This window comes from Neophocaena asiaeorientalis, unplaced genomic scaffold (genome assembly GCF_003031525.2).
Source record: "Neophocaena asiaeorientalis asiaeorientalis breed wild unplaced genomic scaffold, Neophocaena_asiaeorientalis_V1.1 scaffold363, whole genome shotgun sequence".
Lineage (NCBI taxonomy): Eukaryota > Metazoa > Chordata > Mammalia > Artiodactyla > Phocoenidae > Neophocaena > Neophocaena asiaeorientalis.
Window position 1 is genome coordinate 165,949 of NW_020172006.1, and position 16,979 is coordinate 182,927.

General features: G+C 55.5%; 1 protein-coding gene across 1 annotated transcript in view; it reads left to right on the forward strand.

Moving 5' to 3' along the window:
• The window catches only part of MYO7A (myosin VIIA), a 98,798-nt gene that overhangs the window by 34,695 nt on the left and 47,124 nt on the right, over positions 1-16,979 (forward strand). The window contains exons 15-22 of the mRNA XM_024749673.1: positions 2,728-2,834; positions 9,414-9,551; positions 11,433-11,543; positions 11,900-12,040; positions 14,144-14,238; positions 15,495-15,579; positions 16,120-16,338; positions 16,796-16,903. Coding sequence (XP_024605441.1) covers positions 2,728-2,834; positions 9,414-9,551; positions 11,433-11,543; positions 11,900-12,040; positions 14,144-14,238; positions 15,495-15,579; positions 16,120-16,338; positions 16,796-16,903 — 1,004 coding nt within the window. The remainder of the gene's footprint in view (positions 1-2,727; positions 2,835-9,413; positions 9,552-11,432; positions 11,544-11,899; positions 12,041-14,143; positions 14,239-15,494; positions 15,580-16,119; positions 16,339-16,795; positions 16,904-16,979) is intronic.

Genomic DNA, 16,979 nt, shown 5'->3' on the forward strand with positions numbered 1-16,979 from the left:
CCATTGTGTGTGTGTGTGTGTGTGTGTGTGTGTGTGTGTGTGTGTGTGTGTGTGTGTGTGTGTGTGTGTGTGTACACCACATTTTATTTATCCATTCATCTCTCGGTGGACATTTGGGTTGTTTCCACCTTTTGGCTGTTGTGATGGTGCTGCCATGAACATGGGTGTATACCTATCTTTTTGAGTCCCTGCTTTCAATTCTTCGGGTGGGCTCAATGCTCTTTTGCACATATGGGGAAACTGAGTCTCAGAAGGGGCAGTTAACGTTTTTTTTTAGATCACACAGCCTATTGGCTGCAAAGCCAGGCCTAGAACTAGCCCAGTTACTCACCAAAACTCTTTGAGCAGCTAGACCAAGTTTGGTCTCTGAAGGAGATGTATCTTCTTTTCTCCCGGGAGATACAATTGGGCTCATTTTAAAGCTAGAAGCGAGGAAGAAGGTCAGAAAACAGTCAAGTTTTCCCCACTTGGAATTCCTACAGGGTCTGTCAAAAGCGGGCAGACTGCCCTTGCCAACCGCAGGCCTCACACCCTGGTGCAAAGGGCTGGCCTTGAATGGGCATCAGCTGTGGGATGTATCTGCCCTCCCGCCTTCAGTCCCAAAGGGTCCCAGCCACAGCCAAAGCCAGTGAAATTCCAAACGAACAAGCAAAGAGCCACTGCTTTCATATTTCCTTGTTGAGTTGGTCCAGGAGGCAGAGAGCAAGCCGTGCGGCAATTATGCAATCAGAAGGCTGCTCAGCCCTCATTAAAATAGTGGGTGTGAGATCCGCCCCACCTGTTAGAAAGAAGAAAGCCAATGTTAAGTTTGAAGGAGTGTTGGACAAACAAATAGATCTGTTGTTTGCAGTGAGAGGGTTTTTTTTTCAGTGCAGTCCAACCAGCGTTCACTGAGCATCTATTATGTACTAGGCTTCATGATGTGGCTGAGGAGACGAAAATGAAAATTGAGCAAACTCTACTCAGTTATAAAATTACAGAATATTATTAGATCTGGAGGGAACATACGGCTCATCTGCTTTTATGGATTTGGAAACTGAGGCCCCGAGAGGGAAGTGACTTGCCTAAGGTCACTAATCACTTTTGAGCTACTTTAAACAATTGTGTCAGCATTTTCTGTTTACAGAGCACTGTTTCAATTCAGTAAACTTTATTTATGGCATGTGTGGTGCTAGGTGACCCAAAAAGAAGCTAGAGCTTATGGGTACATCGTGCTCATTCAACATGAGGAAGCTGAGGCCCAGAAGGGGACCTCACTAGGGCCCCGTAGTGAGTCTGTCATAGAGCTTTAATTAGGACCCTACAATTCCATCCCAACTTCAGAGCCCCCCTTCCAGTACTGAGTGCCACCTGCAGCTCACCCCTCCCCAGATGCCAGGTGGGCAGCTCCGCACTGGGTCTCTGTGCCATCTGCCAGCCAGGGCAGCCTGAGTCCTGGGGGAAAGGGTGCTGCTTCTCTGCAGGGTTCCTCCTCCTCGGGCATCCCCAGCCCTTGGGCTCCTCATCTTCATCCCCGCGCTAGCAAGGCCCCCCATTAACCAGTTCCTAAGTCCTCAGGCCCTGGTAATGGTAGCCTGCTTTGGAGTCTCTGTGGTGCAGGGGAGCCTCCCTGGGCTGGTGCCAGGGCTCCTGCGCTCAGGTCTTAACTCTGCCCGTGGCTTGCTGTGTGCAGTTAGACAATTTACTTAGCTTCTCTGAACATCAATTTCTTCCCTTGTGAGAGTGGGGAAGATAGTCTCCACCTGTCCTGCATATACAGGGGGAGTTGTGAGCCTTCCAGCTGGGAAGCCACTATCCAAACAAGGTATTTTAAATGCATTCCTTTACTATTAGCTGGTACCAGATGAACTTGTATTCTCTCCCAGGGCACACACTTAACAAGGGCTTTTGACACCTTTGTCACTGAACTTGGGTCCTTGGACTTTTTAATCAATAGAAATTGGTAAGAAGCCAGATGAGAAATTCAGGCAAGCTTTACAGGGGGCTCGCGCTGCTTTAGCACGAGGGAGTGAGAACAAGAAACAGGTGCCTTTGCTCACGCCCTGAGCGGGGGCGGGCTGGTTCCTTAAATGAGGTGAGGGCGGTGGCGGATTGGTGGGTCGGGCGTCTTACGTGGTCAGCTCACCCTCTTGGTGGTGCTGTGTGCTGGGGTCACGGGCAGTTCCCTGCTTTTGCTCCCAGCAGCTCAGGAATGACAGTCGGTTTGTGGCCTTTTTGTATCTTATTGTTCACAATTGCTGGCACCGCACATGCGTGTGGTTATTTTTAGTCCCTAAGTTTCTTTGTATTTTGTTGCTGGAGGAGACGTTTGTCCAGGTGCGAGCACTCCGGTAGAGGGTCCTAGGTCCCAGCCTATCTCACCTTCATCCAAAAGACTGAAGCTGGCATTTCAGGTGTTGTGGTGGTTGAGCTGGCAAGGTGCCCCGCTCCCTCCTGGGGCCTGAGACTTCCTGCCCTCCGCTTTGGCCAAGCCGAGAAGAGGTGAGCTGTGAGGCTGGGGAGACGAGTTCCAGCGCTGGCTCTGCCCCTCGCTTTCTCTGGGACCTTGGGCAAGCTACTGTCCTCTACAGGCCCCAGAGTCCCCAGCTGTAAAGTGGATGTGGTTGAACTAGGTGGCTTTTGAGGGTCTTCCTGGACCAGGTGTTGTGGCTTCGGGGAAGGGGTGAGTCTCGTCAGGGGGAGGCTGCCGGAGCTGGCGAGGTGTGACTGCTCTTTGCCGCCGCCCAGGCTTCCTGGAGAAGAACCGGGACACCCTGCATGGAGACATCATCCAGCTGGTCCACTCCTCCAGGAACAAGTTCATCAAGCAGATCTTCCAGGCTGACGTCGCCATGGTAATGTCGGGGTGTGGTTTTCATTGGGCAGGAAGGGCCCCCAGAAGCCAGGCCGGTATCTAGATGCCCCCTTGTCTAGTGGCTTCAGCTGAGCTCCTCTGGCCATAGAGCAGGGGTGGTGCTTTGCTGTGGTTCCGGAGGGGCTGGAGGGCCTCCAATATCCTCCTATCGGGTCCTCTTGTACTAATGAGGTAGAGTGGGTGGGGTGCAAGGCCCAGAGAAGGATCACGTGGGATGCTGCGGAGCAGAGCTTGATCAGGACTCGGTTTTCCATGGGGGGGGGGCCCTCCCCTGCCCTGACCTCCAGCAGCTAACAGGGAGCACGGACAAAGAGGGGACATCCAGCCTTGAGGACGGGGACGGGTGTGGGTGTTCAGAGAAATGGGCACAAACGGCATATTTGCACCAGCCCTGGACCTCAAGTTGGGGGGGGTGGAGAATTTTCCTACCCTCGACATTTCCTTTGTCCCTAGCGTTTTAGCCTGGACTCCGTGGTAGTGGGCTCAAGCCAAATTCAAATCCCAACTCCACCACCTTCTCAATGGGTGGACTTGTTTCTTGCAGGATTGTATGCCTTTTTATCTCATATTTTCCTCCTGTCCCATGGCTTCCTGGAGAGTGCATGGAGGGGCTCAAGGGGAGGGCAGAGCCGCTGCCCCCTCAGTGCCTGTCCTGCTGCCTGTGTTGCCCCCAGCCTCCCAGAAGCCCAGACCACTGCCCTGAGGGTTGTCCTCTTTCCCTGGTGGATTTTGCTCCCTGTTTTCTGACCCGCCACGTTCTCCTTGCCCCCCACCCCATCTCGCCGTGCACTGTGGTTCCTGTTGTAGTTTCTCTGTGGTTATTCATCGGGCACTCTCCGCCAGTCAGCGGCTTCTGCGAAGGTAAAAGACCCCAGCCTGGGGCCGGAGGATGGCGGGAGAGGCCTCAGCAGCCCTTGGGGCTGGGCTGTGTCCTCAGCCCCTGAGGCACTGAGGCTTGGGGAAAGGGCCCTTTTTTCTTTATTGTTTTGGAGTGTGCGTTTTTGTGGAGTGGTTTGTGGAGTGCTTTGATTTTTGTTTTCTGAGTTGTGTGGACTTCAGGCATCTCAGTTTCTTAAAGGAGGAAACTGAGCCCTAGAAAAAGAGGTGAGACCTGCCCAGTGTATCGGGGCAGGGCTGGGACTCGAACCCTTCTCTCCCAAGTTCTCTGCCTCCACGGAGTCTCTTGGAGGCATCAAGGCCTGCTCCTTCCATCAGGCCCTACTAAGGGTTTCTACGTCCATGACTCAGTCAGATCCTCTGATTAACCTTGTAGATGAGGAGAGACAGGTGGTAGTATTTTCTGAATTTTGCAGATGGGGGACTGAAGCTCAGAGTTGGAGTGGGTTCACTCCCAGTCACAGCATCTGGGGGAGCTGGGACTAGAAGCCACTCCCTGCCCCCTGACCTCCTTAGGCCCGGGAACACCATCCCTGGTGTGTCCTGACCACCAGCTGCAGGTCATGCGTGGCTCCCAAGGCTCTTTGGGCCCCGAAGATGCTGGGTACCCTTAGCAGCAGCATAGCTCTGGCATCCCTTCGCCTCCCTTTTCTCAGCCCTCAGTTTCCTCTCTGTCTAATGCTGACATCCTCTCACATTCGCTCTTAACGCTGGGTCCCCCTTCCTTCCTGCATGTCTGGCATCCCCCTGCTGCCTGGTGCCTTGCAGAGTTCTGGCACACACAAAACCACTGGTAGTGCAGGGCCCCCAGCACATCAAGAGCAGGGAGGTCGTCTGGAAGGAGGCCTCTGTCCTCTGCCCACGGTCGGCCCCAGGCCAACACTGTGGCCCAGCCGGTTGATGGGATGAACGTAGGGCCACCACCAGAGAGGGGCCCAGGCGCCTGGAGCTCCAGCACCCGCAGTCCCCAACGTGAAGCCCACAAACTGCCGGTCGCAGTGTTGGTGACACAGGTGTGGCTCTGGACTCTCCCCCAGTCTCTCCTGTCCTTCTGTGGATGCCAGCCCAGCCCCTACCAGGCCTACCCACTCGTCCTGGTCTTGGGCAGTCCCGGAAGACACTAAACCCATCTTTTCCTCCTACTTCTCTTTCCCAAGCCCGTGGAGGTGTGTGAGGACCTCTCCATGAAGTTTCCTGTTCTAAGCCCCCTTCCCTGAACTCTGGGAATAGAACCCACTTGCTGAGGAACCGTGGAGAGGTCCAAGTGTGAGACTGTGGGGTGTCCAGAAGTGGCCCGCTCCCGAGGGAGTTTTTGGAGCACAGAATGAGAACATGGCAGTGACAGATTTGATACCAATTACATCTACTCTTCTGGCCCACTTAGGCATCCCCGTGAGCAATTACTATTGCCCCTACCTTACAGATAAAGTAACTGGGGCCCAGAGAGGCCAAGGTCTTTGCTAGAAGTCACACAGCTGGTGACACACAGGGATTGTTTCCAGCTCTGTCTCAGGGAGGTGCAGGGACTTGGCCAAGGTCACATACAAGTGAGGGCTACAGTGAGGCTTTCTTGTCCCTGCTCCTTTTCACTGTACTGTACTATCTGCAAGCTTTGCCTCAAGGAAAGAAAAAATACTTTGTAACTGTTGGAAACATGATAGCTCTGTTAAAGGAACAAGGAAATGGGCTTGGTGAAGTGTGGATGCTGAGTCAGTTTATTGGATGACAGCGTACCAGCCGCAGCGCTCTCCTTAGGGTGAGGGCCCACGTCCTTCCGGTGATCTGACCTGTGTCCTGCGCAGGTCCCCAGCCCCTGAATTTCCACCCTTTTGACTCTTGTGTCTGCCTCCTCAGGGCGCCCCGGGCAGCCCCACCCCAATCGTTGCCGCTGGAGGGAGCAGCAGGGCGGGGCGGCTCTTCCAGGGCGTGAACACCACCCCACCCCCAAACCCAGGCACATGACCCAGGCGCCCTGAGTCCACAGGACGCTGGTTCACTCCTTATGCAGGTGGCTCCTGCTGACAGTGACTCCCCAGCCCCGATCACATCATGCTTAGGTACCTGTGCCTCACATCCCCTCCGAGGCATCATTTAACGCTGACCATTGGACTTCTCACTTGTGCCTTTACTCCGTCCCTAGTTATCTACAGATTATCTCAGAAAACAACAAATGTCGGAAAAGATGACCTTTCCCCTCAATGAAACAAAACCAAATCAGAAACCAGGTGGCCAGGGAAGTGAGAGCAGATCCTGGGATCATAGGCCCCATTCACTCGTTCCTTCCTTCCATCACAAATACGTACTGAATGCCTTTTATATGTCAGACATCGTCATATGTGCTGGGGACACAGTAGTGAACAAAACAGAAAGAAACCTCTGTCCTCGTGGAGCTTGTGCTCTAGCAGAAGGAGGAAATAGTTAATAAGCAAATAAATAAGTGTATTACGTAATGTTAGATGGTGACTTATGAGATGGGGAAAAATGAAGGCGGGAAGGGTGCTGGTGGTGGGGCTTTGCAGTTTTGAATAGGGGATCAGGAGAGGCCTTACTGAGAGGCTGGTGAGGAAGTGAAGAAGCCAGCCACGTGCTTTCTGGAGGAAAAGCATCGCAGGGAGAGGGAACAGCAAGTGCAAAACCCTAAGGTGTTTTTTAAGCCCCAACCTGCCCCGGGAAGAGCATGGAGGCAGGGGTGGCTGGAAGGGAGGGGATAAAGTGGTGGAGAGGCTGGAGGTAACTGGGACCAGGTCCTGTGGGGTATGTGGGTTCTTACAAAGGACCTTGGCATTCATGCTGAGTGAACTGGGGAGCCACTGAGGATTTTGAGCTGGTTGGGGGAGGGGAGACATGACTGGATTTGTGTTTTAACAGCCTCACTCAGTATCACCGTGTCGATAGTGGAGTGGAGGGCGGTGTGGAGAGTGGGCAACAGAAACAGGGAGACCGGTTTGGAGGTTATTGCAATAACGAGAGAGCCATGCAGGCAGCTTGGACCAGGCTGACAGTGGAGGAAGTGGTAAGAAGGGGTCAGATTCTGGGTCCATTTTGGAGGTAGAGCCAATAAGATTTGCTGACATATTGGATATGAGAGAGGAGGAGTTGGGAATGGTTCCCAGATCTGTGGCTTGAGCAGTGGGACGATTTCTCGGAGTTCAGCACCACTTCGGTTCAGCAAAGCGTTGTTGATTGTTGCTGTGCTGGGCCCTGGGGCACAGCAGTAAACTAGGCAGACCCGCCTGTTCTCACGGGGCTCACAGCTCAGCAGGGAAGACAGAAAGTAGTTCCATAGTGCTGATCGAAACCGAAGGAGGGTGTGTCCTATGTGTGTGTATGTTGTTTGTGTGTGTTGTGCATGTGTGCGTGCTGTGTGTGTATTTCTGTGTATGCGGTGTGTGTGTGTGTTTTGTGTGTGTGTCTGGTGTGTGTGTGCCGTGTGTATTTGTGGGTGGCGTGTGTGTCTGTGTATATGTGTGTACATCTGTGTGTTATGTGTCTGCGTGCTGTGTGTGTATTTCTGTGTATGTGGTGTGTGTGTGTGTTTTGTGTGTGTGTCTGGTGTGTGCGTGCCGTGTGTATTTGTGGGTGGCGTGTGTGTCTGTGTATATGTGTGTACATCTGTGTGTTATGTGTCTGCGTGCTGTGTGTGTATTTCTGTGTATGCGGTGTGTGTGTGTGTTTTGTGTGTGTGTCTGGTGTGTGCGTGCCGTGTGTATTTGTGGGTGGCGTGTGTGTCTGTGTATATGTGTGTACATCTGTGTGTTATGTGTCTGCGTGCTGTGTGTGTATTTCTGTGTATGCGGTGTGTGTGTGTGTTTTGTGTGTGTGTCTGGTGTGTGCGTGCCGTGTGTATTTGTGGGTGGCGTGTGTGTCTGTGTATATGTGTGTACATCTGTGTGTTATGTGTCTGCGTGCTGTGTGTGTATTTCTGTGTATGCGGTGTGTGTGTGTGTTTTGTGTGTGTGTCTGGTGTGTGCGTGCCGTGTGTATTTGTGGGTGGCGTGTGTGTCTGTGTATATGTGTGTACATCTGTGTGTTATGTGTCTGCGTGCTGTGTGTGTATTTCTGTGTATGCGGTGTGTGTGTGTGTTTTGTGTGTGTGTCTGGTGTGTGCGTGCCGTGTGTATTTGTGGGTGGCGTGTGTGTCTGTGTATATGTGTGTACATTTGTGTGTTATGTGTCTGTGTGTCTATGTGTGCACACACGTGCTCCTGGCAAGGCCTCTAATGCAGGCAGTGCCGTGTGTATTTGTGGGTGGCGTGTGTGTCTGTGTATATGTGTGTACATTTGTGTGTTATGTGTCTATGTGTGCTGTGTGCACACACGTGCTCCTGGCAAGGCCTCTAATGCAGGCTGTGTACAGCCCACCCTGGACAGCTTCCCCCCCTAACTGGGGGTCACCCAGTGCCACTGCTGGATCAGGTTCTGGGGCAGACTTGGGGGCTGAAGACCTGACATTCACCCTACCCCAGTGCAGACACTCCTCAGCTTCTCTTGGCAAAATCCTAGAATATGTTCCAGATAACACTAAAACAGAAAACGTGGCAAATTTCAGAATAGCAAGCATTTGCTGTTTCTTGGCAAGTTTCATTTCATTCCGGGGGCGTGTGGACTAACTTTAGAATGGGTTAAATGCCTCGCCCTTCCCCCACATATCTCACGCATTGACATCTGCATCCTTGGTTTTTGGTGCTACAGGATATCGGATAAAATGACTCATTTAAAATATAAAATCTTACAATAATAATCAAATTCACTAATAAAAAATCCTCACCCCAAAGATATTGCCAGGAAGACAATAACATCAAAATGCTTTGGAATCGAATGTTGTTTCTATGTCCAATTTCTTGGTCTGAGAGGTTCTGCTTCCTGTTTGCTTGTTGCTCAGGTCCTCCCCCAGGACCCCAACTCATTTCATAGTCTTCTGAGAGGGGGACCCCAACAGGGCAGGGAGGTGCAGGGGATCGCTGGCCGGCTCACCCAGATAGGGCTGGTGGAGCACGGGGCCCCTGGGCCTTGGTGCTGGACGGCGGCCAGAGGCCAGCTGTGTGCCTTCTTAGGAAGCTTATCTGGGTCTGCCCCGCCCCCCTGCTGCTGACCTGCTAATCCCACAGGGAGGGCAGAGGGTGTAGGTAGCACCGCCACCCTCACGGGTTGCTGTTTACTGAGACGGACTCTCACAGCCTGGTCAGCTAGATAGGTGGCACTATTCCCATTTAGGAGACTGAGGCTCAGTGTTGCTTAGTGACCTGCCTAAAATCACGGGACTCGGAGGTGGTGAGCCAGGGTTTGAATTTAGGTCTGTCTAACCCGTCTCTAGAGATGACCCCATCGTCCTGAGGCGACCAAGTCTGGCCACTCATTTATACTGGGAAGGGAGGATGGAGACTCAGAGAGGGGCTGCGTCTTGCCCAGAGTCATCCAGCACACCAGGGCGTGTGCCGCGCTCCTGGGCCCGGGATCAGGGAGGCTTTCCAGAAGGGGGTGCGTCTGGGATCCAGCGCAGACCAGGCGGGTCACAGGAAAACCCATGTGCCTGGCCAGCCTGCTTCCTTGGGCGGCTCTCCCTCAGGCCCTTGACCAGCTGACCTCTCCTCTCCTGCTTCCCTTCCGGAGGGCTGGAGGGGTACGGGTCAGCCCCTCCCATCGCTGTGGTCCATCCCCCCAGGGCGCCGAGACCAGGAAGCGCTCGCCCACACTCAGCAGCCAGTTCAAGCGGTCCCTGGAGCTGCTGATGCGCACGTTGGGTGCCTGCCAGCCCTTCTTCGTGCGCTGCATCAAGCCCAACGAGTTCAAGAAGCCCATGGTGAGCAGCCCTGGCCTGGGAGGGGGCGAGGGGGAGGCAGATAGGACCAGCCTGGGGGGTGGGAGGGGCTGGGCCATGTGAGACTTTGTGCTCTGTGGGGAATGGCAGGGCCCCTGAGGGGCTTAAAGAGCAAAGTTCCTATTTACTGGAGGCAGCAGGTGCCCTGGAAAGAGCCTGGACTCTGTAGTCGTGGGCTCGAGCCGGATTCAAATCCCAACTCCACCACCTTCTCACTGGGTGACTGTAGACAAGTCACTTCATTCTCTCGTGCCTCAGTTTCCTCACAGATGGAAATGGGACTGATCATACCCACCTCCTGGGGGTATTCCATGCAATAATGCATGCAAACTGCCTGGCGCCTAGGAAGGCACTCAGTAAATGGCAGCTGTGTTTCTTGCTGTGGCCCTGACTTTGAAAGCCTTCTCTCCTTTGGTCCAGCCAATGGCCACCTCCTCCTGGAACCCTTCCTGGATTCCTTTGACTGGTTGGGAACATTTTCGGTTTTGGCTTTTCTGAATAACATCTGTTGAGCCCTTTCTGTGTGTCCGGAGCAGAATGGATTGTCTCTCCAGAGCCTCATTTAATCCTTCCCAACAGCCCAGGAGGGAGGGACGTTTATGGCCCCACGTTCAAGATGTGGAAGCAGAGGCTCAGGGAGGTTGAGGGGCTTGAGGGTGCAGATCCAGGAGCCTGGGCCGCCCCTCCCTGGGAGCCCTCCCCTTCCCCAGCTCTGGGAGGTGTTGTTTACCACAAGCCTCTTCCCAGAGATAGGAGGGGAGGCCCAGGGGAAGCTGGGGCCTGAGGGTCTGGGGAGGAACGGAAGGCGGGAGGCCAGTACTGGGCCAGGGAAAGTGCCTGTAGGGAGAGGAAACAGGTGGCGGCAGCCAGCCTTCCGCATGCTAACTCTGTCCCCTGTCCCCTGCCTGGAAACGTTCCCCAGAGTGGGCTGGCCAGTCCCCCTGGGGATCAGGACGGGGTCTTCAGGGGCGTGAGAGTCACAGAGGGCTCCAGCGGCTCCCCTCTAAGGCAGGAGGTCCAGGGGACCGAGACCAGGGCCCTGTAGTTGGGCACCATCTCTCTTGCTCTCAGATGCCTCTGGAACCTTCTTTGGACTGACCTCAGCATCTGTGGCCTGGCCCTTGGCTGCAGGACCTCCTCCCTGGGCCTCCTGCCTCCTGTCCCCCACTCCCGTCCTCCTCCCCATTGCAGTGAGAGACATGGTTCTCAAACACAAATCTGACCCGGTCACCTTCTGCTTCCCTAGCCTGGCCTCTCAGGTCCTTCACAGCCCATCCAACGACCCTGCTGCTATCACAAAAATGACTGTGCCAATTAGAAAAATGTATCTCTTCCTTAAGGAAGGTACTTTGCTGTCAGCAGCCAGAAAGTTGTCTGAAAAACTATCAATCTAAGATGGCTATAATATGAAGGGCGACCCCTGGGGTTGTACAAGGCACCCACCACCTGCACAGCCATAATCCTGGCATGGATTAGCCTCCTCAGTCCCCATAAAATCCCCCAACATGTCCTGTGCTTTCAGGCTTGCTCACCTTTGCATGAGCTAGCCCCTCCAGCACGCTCTCTCCTGTCAGGGTTAGAGCAAAGGTCCTCCACGAAGCCCCCTCGAGATGTCCCAAGGGGAATTAAGCTGTCTGTCCTCTGTGCCCTCAAAGCACTCAGCTCACCCCACACGAGGGCCTCATTCCGTGCTGCTCCGTGGGGTTTGGACTGCAGAGCCGCGTCTGGTCCCGCCTTTGCTCCTCATCTGCTGTGTGACCTTGGCCTCTCGGGGCCTTTGTCTGGGGCCAGGAAAATACAGAGCAGGGCTGGCCTCCCAGCGGGAGCCTCCAACCCTGACGCCCTTGTCTCCTTGCTTGGCAGTTATTCGACCGGCACCTGTGTGTGCGCCAGCTGCGGTACTCGGGGATGATGGAGACCATCCGAATCCGCCGAGCCGGCTATCCCATCCGCTACAGCTTCGTGGAGGGGGGGGCGGGGGGGGGGTCAGCCTGGTCCCAGCCCTGGGCTGGGCGAAGGCCCCACTATTCTCATTGGAACGGTGTGCTGGGCGTGACATCACCTCGGCCACCTCTGGTATGGCTGGGAAAATTGGGGTCAGGCAGTGGAGTGCATCTGAGAGCTTCCATCGCCATGCTTGGCTGGTGTGGACTTAACACGTGTGGTGAGTGGGCCCTGGCTCTTAGCTGGAGGCGAGGGTTTTATAATCATCGGGCCAAGCTAAGGAGAAAAGTGAGTGTCAGAGACGGCAGGGCCCAGCTGCGACCACACAGAGTTAGGGCCAGAGCTGGAGCGAGAGCCCTGCCTCCCAGCCTTGGGAGGGACACCAGGTGGCCTTTCCTCTGGTGGGGCCACCCATTCTCTTATGTACCCCACAGGATGACCTTCAGGGGACATGTCAGCGCATGGCTGAGGCTGTGCTGGGCACCCACGATGACTGGCAGATTGGCAAAACCAAGATTTTTCTGAAAGTGAGCACGGCCTCTGAATCCGGCTGCCTTGATGGGGCTGTGGGCTCCCCGTCACGGTGGGAACAGGTCCTAGGGGTGTGCTATAGAGGAGTTGCAGCACCGAATGGGGTCAGTGCCGGGCCTTTGTGACCCTCCTGCCCTGCAGCTGTGGCTGGTTGGAGCGGGTAGTGGAGGGGCAGTTGGTATTTGAGAGCATCTATGACCTGGAGGTGGGGTTGGAGCAGTGACCCCGGGTGAGGACACCGAAGGCCAGAGGTGGGCTCATCAGGGAGGCCTGGATTCAGTCCTGACCCTGTGGTTGTCTGTCTTGGGAATTTGGGCAGGTCACTGGCCGTTTCTGAGCCTCATTTTCCCATCTGTAAAATGGGATGTGCTTGTGGTAGGGGCTCTTGCGTGTACCTTTGGTCCATTCCCTGTTTTCCTGCCAGGCGGGGCTCACGCTAGGCTGTGGTCAGCCGTGTGCTACTCACCTTGCTCTCTGGTGTCCCCGGGCCTGTTCCCGCGCTCCCCGAGCAGACACCTGGGGCCCTCTGGCTCCCACCACAGCTTGGGCAGGACTTTGGGGGCTGGGCGGTCAGGGAGCGGGCAGGGCTGGGAGCAGGAAGCTGGGCCGGGGGAGCTTGCTGGAGCTGGCGGAGACGGGACAGCTAGAGCGGGGACAGCGTGAGCGCTAGCTTCTCCATTTCCATTTCTGCTGTTCTAGATTTCTGGCTGTCCTGGGTGATGGGGCAGGGCTCCTTCCTCTGCATAGGGTGGGCCCAGGCAGCCCAGGGAGAGGGAACGGGGGAGCCAGCCCTGCGCTGGAGGGAGTCCTGGGATCTAGTTTAATTCCTCCCTGGCTGAGGGGCCTGGGCTGGTGCCTTCATATCTCTGAGCCTTCATCTCCTCATCGGAAAAATGTGTTGACTGTTCCCTGCCTGTGTGTCTCACAACTGCCACCTGGAGAACACGTTCCGTGGGCCAGGCCCCAGTGGGGGCTTTTTGTCCATCATCACTCATTTAGTCATCACAGCAGCCCGTGAGGTAGAATTATTATGCCCGTTTCAGAGGCTTAGCACGTAGAGGTGAGGTGCGCATGGTCAGGCGCTACCCTGGAGTGGAGAGCAGGGCTTCCAGACTGCGGTTCTGATGCCCAGCCCACATGGGTAAGGGAGGGAAGGCATGCGGCATGACGGCATCTAGTCCCAGAGACGTCATTGTCCCCATCCTCCACATCCTCACTTTTCTGGGCTCTTCGGAAACCAGTAGTGGTTTCTAGACCCCAAACATCTGCTTCTCATTCATTCCCTCACTCGTTCAGAAAGCCTTGGCTGAGCAGCCCCTCTGTGCTGGGCCCTGTCCCCAGGTGATGTGTCCTGTGATTATCAGATGCATGTTCCTCCCCCACCAGACCGAGATTCCCCAGGGCAGGGCCCAGGTCTGCCTGGTTCATTGCAGCCTCACCCTAGCACTTAGCACATGGCTGGCACATGGAGATATTTGATTCATGTATTGAATGAACCATGAGTTTTGTCCAACTGGAGTGAGGGTTAGGGGCTCAGGGGTGAGAAGGAGAGAGGGCTGGAGAAGTGGGCAGGGCCTGATGGTAGAGGACCCGGGTGCCAGGGGAGGAGACCCCGGGAGACAGTGGGGTATCTCTGTGAGATCTGTCCTTGAAGGAAGGCCAGAGGGGGAGCAACAGAGGAGAGGAGACTGGTTAGGAGGCTGTTTCTAAGATCCTGGAGAGAAACGATGGTTGCCTGGCTCAGGCCAGGGGCTGATGTGACAGAGTCACCTAGAAGAGCTGGGACTTGGGTAGAGATGGCCATAGGATGAAGCCAGTGTGTGTGCGTGTTGGGCCTCCGACTCCATGCAGTCAAATTAGGCGCCCCCTGCTCCCTTTGTCCCTCCCAGACCTCTGGCATCCACCACGACAGTACCTGTCTGTACTTGTGGCAGTGAGAGGCTGCCCCATGGGGCCAGAGCAGGGTTGGGAGCCTTTGGGGCCCAAATGAGCCCTAGGCCTGGGCTCTGAGTGAAGGAAGAGGGGGCCCACCTGGGGCGGCCTCACCTCTGGGACTGGAGAGGTTGGTAGGGGTGCCGCTCAGGAGCTCTGCCCTCCAGGACCACCATGACATGCTGCTGGAGGTGGAACGGGACAAGGCCATCACTGACAGAGTCATCCTCCTCCAGAAGGTCATCCGGGGCTTCAAAGACAGGTTCGTACCTGGACCAGCTCTTCCCCGCCTCAGCCCGCATGTGTGTGCGTGTGCGTGTGCCTGGCTCACCTCCGCTCCTCCCACGTGAACACGGAATAAACACCCATGTGCACACACAGAAACATGCACACACGTGCACACGGGGTCATGCGAACAGGGTTGAACGCTCAGACACGTGGACCCATCTGTGCCCCCGTGCCCAGTAACACAGTACCCCCACCTACACACAGGCTTGCACATGTGGGTACATAAAGCACACAAGTGGAACCTCTGTTGGTCTCAGATGCCCGATGAAATTTCCCAAAGAGGAAATTTGAGATTTTGTGAGTGACAAAGTGTGTCCCATATTCCATGTAAGGGGCGTGTGTACAGCTGTGTCAGTTCTCAGATGGGCAGGGCTGACTCTGGAGTGTGATTCAGGCTCCGCAAAAATCCCACAGCCTGCATCTTTTGCAGTTCATCTGGTCACTCCCTTCCTCTATCCGTCCACCCACTTGTCCATCTGTCTGTCCATCTGTCTAGCCATCCTTTGTCCATCCATCCATCTGTACATCCATCCACCTGCCCCTCCATTCGTCTGTATGTCCATCTGTCCAGCCATCCTTTGTCCATCCATCCACCTGTCTGTCCATCAACTTGTCCCTCGTCCCACGGCTGTGCCCTCGTTTGTGCGTGTATCCAGGAATTGGCTTGCTGGCTCACCCACACTGACGTAGCCATCCTTCACTCCTCCCTTATTTATTTCCACGTTCAGGAGACACCTGCTGTTTGATGTGTGGTCTCTTGTCCTCCATCAGGTTGAAGGTGACTGTTGGCCTGTAGAAGCTGCCTAGTGTACACAGGGAAAAGCATGGTGCTCAGTCAGTCAGAAGACGAGGACCCCAGCCCCAACCTCATCAAGTCTCATTTTCCTCACCTATAAGATGAGGGAGTTAGGTACTCAGTAATAAGTGATGTTTACAGTTTTCAAAGTGTTTAATCTTTATTTACTGACTACTCATACATTTATTCATGAGTAACCTTCTGAATGTCCACCTTACTGGGTTTATGTGACAAGGCTATGAGGCAGGCAGGGCAGGTATTATTCTGCCCATTTTACAGATGAGGAAGCTGAGGTGCAGAGAAGTTACGTGCCTTTGCCCAAGGTCATGGAGCTAAGGAGACACAGAGCTGGGACTCAGCCCTGCTCTCCTAATTCCAACCGCCCCCCCCCAGGACCCTGGCAGAGGTCCTACTGCATCACACTGCTGTTTTAGGTCCAACTTCCTGAAGCTGAAGAGTGCTGCCACGCTGATCCAGAGGCACTGGCGGGGCCACAACTGCAGGAAGAACTATGGGCTGGTGAGCCTCCTCGAGGGAGCTGCTTGTTGCCTCACGAAGCCTTTGAACCTGGCCCTGTTGCCATAGCAGCAGGACCTACCTGTTTGCAGGGCCTGGCTGACCTCTTAGCACCCTGCCAGCCCCTACCATTCCTCTAGCCCAAAGTCCGAGTCTGGTTTTTGCAGCTCTCCCCATCTGGTCAGCAATGTTTGTGCTTTTCTTCTGGAATGTTTTGGTGGGTGATGAACACCTGGGTTATTAAACACCTCAGAGGGGGCCAGGAACGGGTGTGTCACACGGACCCCTGTGAAGGAACTGGCCTTGGGGCTGGGGAGGTGGACAGGAAGGAGGCCCACTCCTGGTCTGAGGATGGGAGTCTCTTGGGGGGACCGCATCACAGGGGAAGCCAAGGCCACTCCCTGGGAAACTTTGGTCTGAGAGGAGACAGCTGTGCCTTCGGGGCATGCAGGTTGGAGAGTGGAGCCCGGGGCAGTGACCTCCACTGGGCAGGGTTGGTCTGGAATCAGGGCCGTGGTTCTCAGCAGGTGGCCATCCTTGCAGATGCGGTTGGGCTTCTTGCGGCTGCAAGCCCTGCACCGCTCCCGGAAGCTGCACCAGCAGTACTGCCTGGCCCGCCGGCGCATCATCGGGTTCCAGGCCCGCTGCCGCGCCTACCTGGTGCGCAAGGCTTTCCGTCATCGCCTCTGGGCCGTGATCACCGTGCAGGCCTACGCCCGGGGCATGATCGCCCGCAGGCTGCACCGGCGCCTCAGGGCTGAGGTAAGGGTCCCAGGTCCACAGCAGCCACAGCTCTGAGCCCTGTGACAGCTGTGTCCTCCGAGGGGTGCTCTTCCACCTCAGGCAGACATATCGCCCCCGCGTGTGGCCTGAGCCTGTCGTGGGGTGGGGATGTAGGGCTCTACCTCTTTGGAGGCCTGCACAAGACTGGATCCCTCATTTCCCTCTTTCCAGCCAGGGGCAGGGCAGGGGCCCAGTCCCTGTTGTGACTCTTTGGGAGGCCAAGGTGAACCTGCTTTGGCTTTGGGATCAGCGGTGCCCCCAACCCGCTGTGGCACCTGGAGGGGTTCTCATGTGCCTCAGTTTCCCTCTACCAAATTATTTGGCAAAGTCATTCCCAGTCCCAGAACTCAGCCGGGGTGGGGTGGGGTCAAGCTGGCGGGAAGCACCGTGAGGGTCACACACGGTTTGGCGCGCACCCTGCCGCCCCCTCCCCCAGTACCTGCGGCGCCTGGAGGCTGAGAAAATGCGGCTGGCGGAGGAGCAGAAGCTCCGGAAGGAGATGAGCGCCAAGAAGGCCAAGGAGGAGGCTGAACGCAAGCATCAGGTGAGCTGGGGATGTGCTGACTCCTTAGACATCCATTCACTGGTTCAGCAGCCCTCAGCCAACACCGGCTGTCCAG